Below are 2,851 nucleotides of genomic sequence, written 5' to 3' on the forward strand. Positions count from 1 at the left end.
GTCTTGGCTGACCCAGCTCTTTCTCTAGATAACTGAATTCAGCTCGACCTCTCTCTCTCTCTCTCAGCCCTCCAGCCATAGACACACAGTTAAAGGAGAGGGATGTCACAGCTAAAAGAAAGCCAGTCCTCCTGGATCTGCATGAAAAACAAGCAGTGTGCGACCATTATTCACGCGTACGCACGGGGTATTTACTTCTTCGACGCGCCACCCGGATACAGATTCGTCCAACTTTGAGCCTGTTCAACATTTGTTACCTGCCAGCTCTCTGTTGGTGGCAATAATGCTTCCCAGTCCGATCATAACTTCTTCCACCACGCCTTTTTCTGTGAAGGACATTCTGAAGTTAGAGTTGCAGCAACAATCTCAGCAGCACCAGCTCCAGTTTATCTCCTGCTTCGGTCTTTCTGGTGCGCTGCCACAACCGCGAGCGTTCCCAAACAAACCGTTCCGCTCTCATTCACCGCCTTCCTGCATGTTGGCAGGTAGGGACAGTCCAAGTCCAGTTAGCCCCGGGCTCTCAGAGAGCGACGAGAGGATGTCCTACATCAACACAGTGGAAGTACCGGACCGGTTAGCGGAGTCCAGTCTACCGGCGGAGATGTTCAGCCACCCGGCGCAGAACCATTCTGCAAACCTCAGGCTGCAGACCGAGCAAGAGGATCAAGATAGCAGTGAGTTCACCATCTAATGATAAACATGTTTGTCCTGAAGTTAACGAGGACGGTAGTGACGACAGCTGTCGAGTTATCGTCAACTGTAGGCCTCTAAATAATAGCATGGACAGGGATTCAAGAGAAGTAAAACAGAAGTTCATTAACGTTTAAAATATGTGCGCATTGTGCAGCAATTACAGATCTGAAGAAATACGTAATGCGAAGAGACGAGATATCATTTGCAGATGAATCTGTAAATGACTATAAACTATAACCAAATGCTCCCAGAAGGAACTGGTCCTCAGTGATAAAAGTCCATTGATTTCTCCCCTATACTATAAGCCAAATATTGTTGCAACCGTGCACCCACAAAAAAAATATTTCTCTGCTATTCAGTAACTGCCAGCAATTTAATTGTTGTATGAAACTTGCAGTGCTTTTAAAAAATCTTTTTATTTATGTATTTTACCAAATCAAATAAATAACTGAGCAGATAGACCTAAAAAAGCACTGCAGTAATTAGAGATACACAAGTTTTAAGATTTAGCCAAATGGCTTTGCATTTAATCAGTCAAAGAAATCGGCAGAAGTCTCCATATAAATGATTCTTACTTTCAACTTTAACTTCCTAGATCTGGACTTTCTTTACTGGGTTAGGTTCACGGACAAATTGACAGGTACCTACCTACCTACCTACCTACCTACCTTCTCACAATTACCATTTTAATTAAATAGGCAACTCTTTGAAAACACCTTTTGATTTAGAAAAATGCAGGTGAAACAGTTTCCTGAAATATGACCATATAGAGCATACATTTACAACGTTATTTGATATGGAAAAACTATTGTTTTAACGTTTTAAGGAAGTTAACACAAAAATATATCACTGTGGTGATATTAGGAAATCGTGGAGTGCTGGACAGGTATTTTAAAACACTGTATAATTAAACGTCGTTTTAGCTCTGATGTGCTACATTTAAACGTCTCTTGTCCACGCAGAGAGAGGTGTGCTGCCGGGTGAGTGTGACGATCTCGACCCGGAGAAACCGAGCAAGCAGCAGAGGACCAGAAGGAAACCTCGCGTCCTCTTCTCCCAGGCTCAGGTGTTCGAGCTGGAGCGGCGCTTCAAGCAGCAGCGTTACCTGTCCGCCCCGGAGCGAGAGCACCTGGCGAGCTCCCTGAAACTCACCTCCACCCAGGTCAAGATCTGGTTCCAGAACAGGAGGTACAAATGCAAGAGGCAGCGGCAGGACAAGACTCTAGAGATGGCAGGCCATCACCATCACCACCACCACCCACCACCGCCGCCCAGGAGGGTGGCTGTGCCGGTACTGGTCCGGGACGGGAGGCCTTGTCTGACCGGATCCCAGAACTATAACACGTCTTACACAGTTGGAACGCCAAACCCGTACAGCTACAACAGCTATCCAGCCTACAGCTACAACAACTCGGTGTATACTAACACTTACTCTTGTACTTATTCTAGTTTACCTACTCTGCCGCCCAGTAATACCACTAGTAATGCGTTTATGAACATGAATTTAGGAAATATTAGTGCACAGACGCCGGGCCAGGCTTCCCAAGGACCAGTGGTCACACCCTGCCAAGGAACTCTGCAGGGCATCCGGGCATGGTAACACGGTCTTTACGCACAGTCTCAGCTGCGAGGGATTTCTCTGGAATTGCTGAATGGATTGAAACATATAAGTCTGATCATCAAATACAAGGAGACCACAGTTAAAACTGCATTACAGAAAAGACAGGACTGAAACTCAAGGCAAGCTTAGGAGGAAACCCTAAAGTGTTGACTAAGATTCAAGCCATACATATTATGTGCATTTTTCTCTGAGCCGGTGTTTAAATTTTTTTTAAACCTGCTGTTGCATAGACTGTGGCATTTAACGTTGCCAATGAACAAGGACTGTGCGTAATGCGGCCTGTTGTGGTACGAAATGGATGCAATGCGTAAAAAATCAATAAAATACATTTTCATGCAAACACACACGTTTCTACAAATTGTGGAGCCCAAAGTGAATGAACTAATGGCCTATCCAATTCGATCAACGAGGTGCATTGCAAAAAAACAAACAAAAAAACAAACAAACATGGACCACAGTGGCCCCGATGCTAAAGAATCCTTATTAAAACGAGCGTATTTTCGTAAAAGGACTTTTTACGCACAAGTTATAAAGACA

At 44.6% G+C, this 2,851-nt stretch overlaps 1 protein-coding gene across 1 annotated transcript; it reads left to right on the forward strand.

The window, feature by feature from the left end:
* On the forward strand, window positions 1–2,851 carry nkx2.3 (NK2 homeobox 3). The gene is made up of 2 exons (XM_020601832.1): window positions 1–674; window positions 1,656–2,851. The coding sequence occupies exons 1-2, from the start codon at window positions 284–286 to the stop codon at window positions 2,291–2,293; spliced, it is 1,029 nt and encodes a 342-aa protein (XP_020457488.1). The 5' UTR covers window positions 1–283; the 3' UTR covers window positions 2,294–2,851.

The sequence above is a fragment of the Monopterus albus genome, unplaced genomic scaffold (genome assembly GCF_001952655.1).
Source record: "Monopterus albus unplaced genomic scaffold, M_albus_1.0 scaffold52.1, whole genome shotgun sequence".
Lineage (NCBI taxonomy): Eukaryota > Metazoa > Chordata > Actinopteri > Synbranchiformes > Synbranchidae > Monopterus > Monopterus albus.

Bases quoted from the DNA above. Each gene is read 5' to 3' on its own strand.
- nkx2.3 (XM_020601832.1), top strand. From the start codon at position 284: ATGCTTCCCAGTCCGATCATAACTTCTTCCACCACGCCTTTTTCTGTG. The intron at 675-1,655 runs GTGAGTTCACCA...TTGTCCACGCAG, and splicing joins GCAAGAGGATCAAGATAGCA to AGAGAGGTGTGCTGCCGGGT.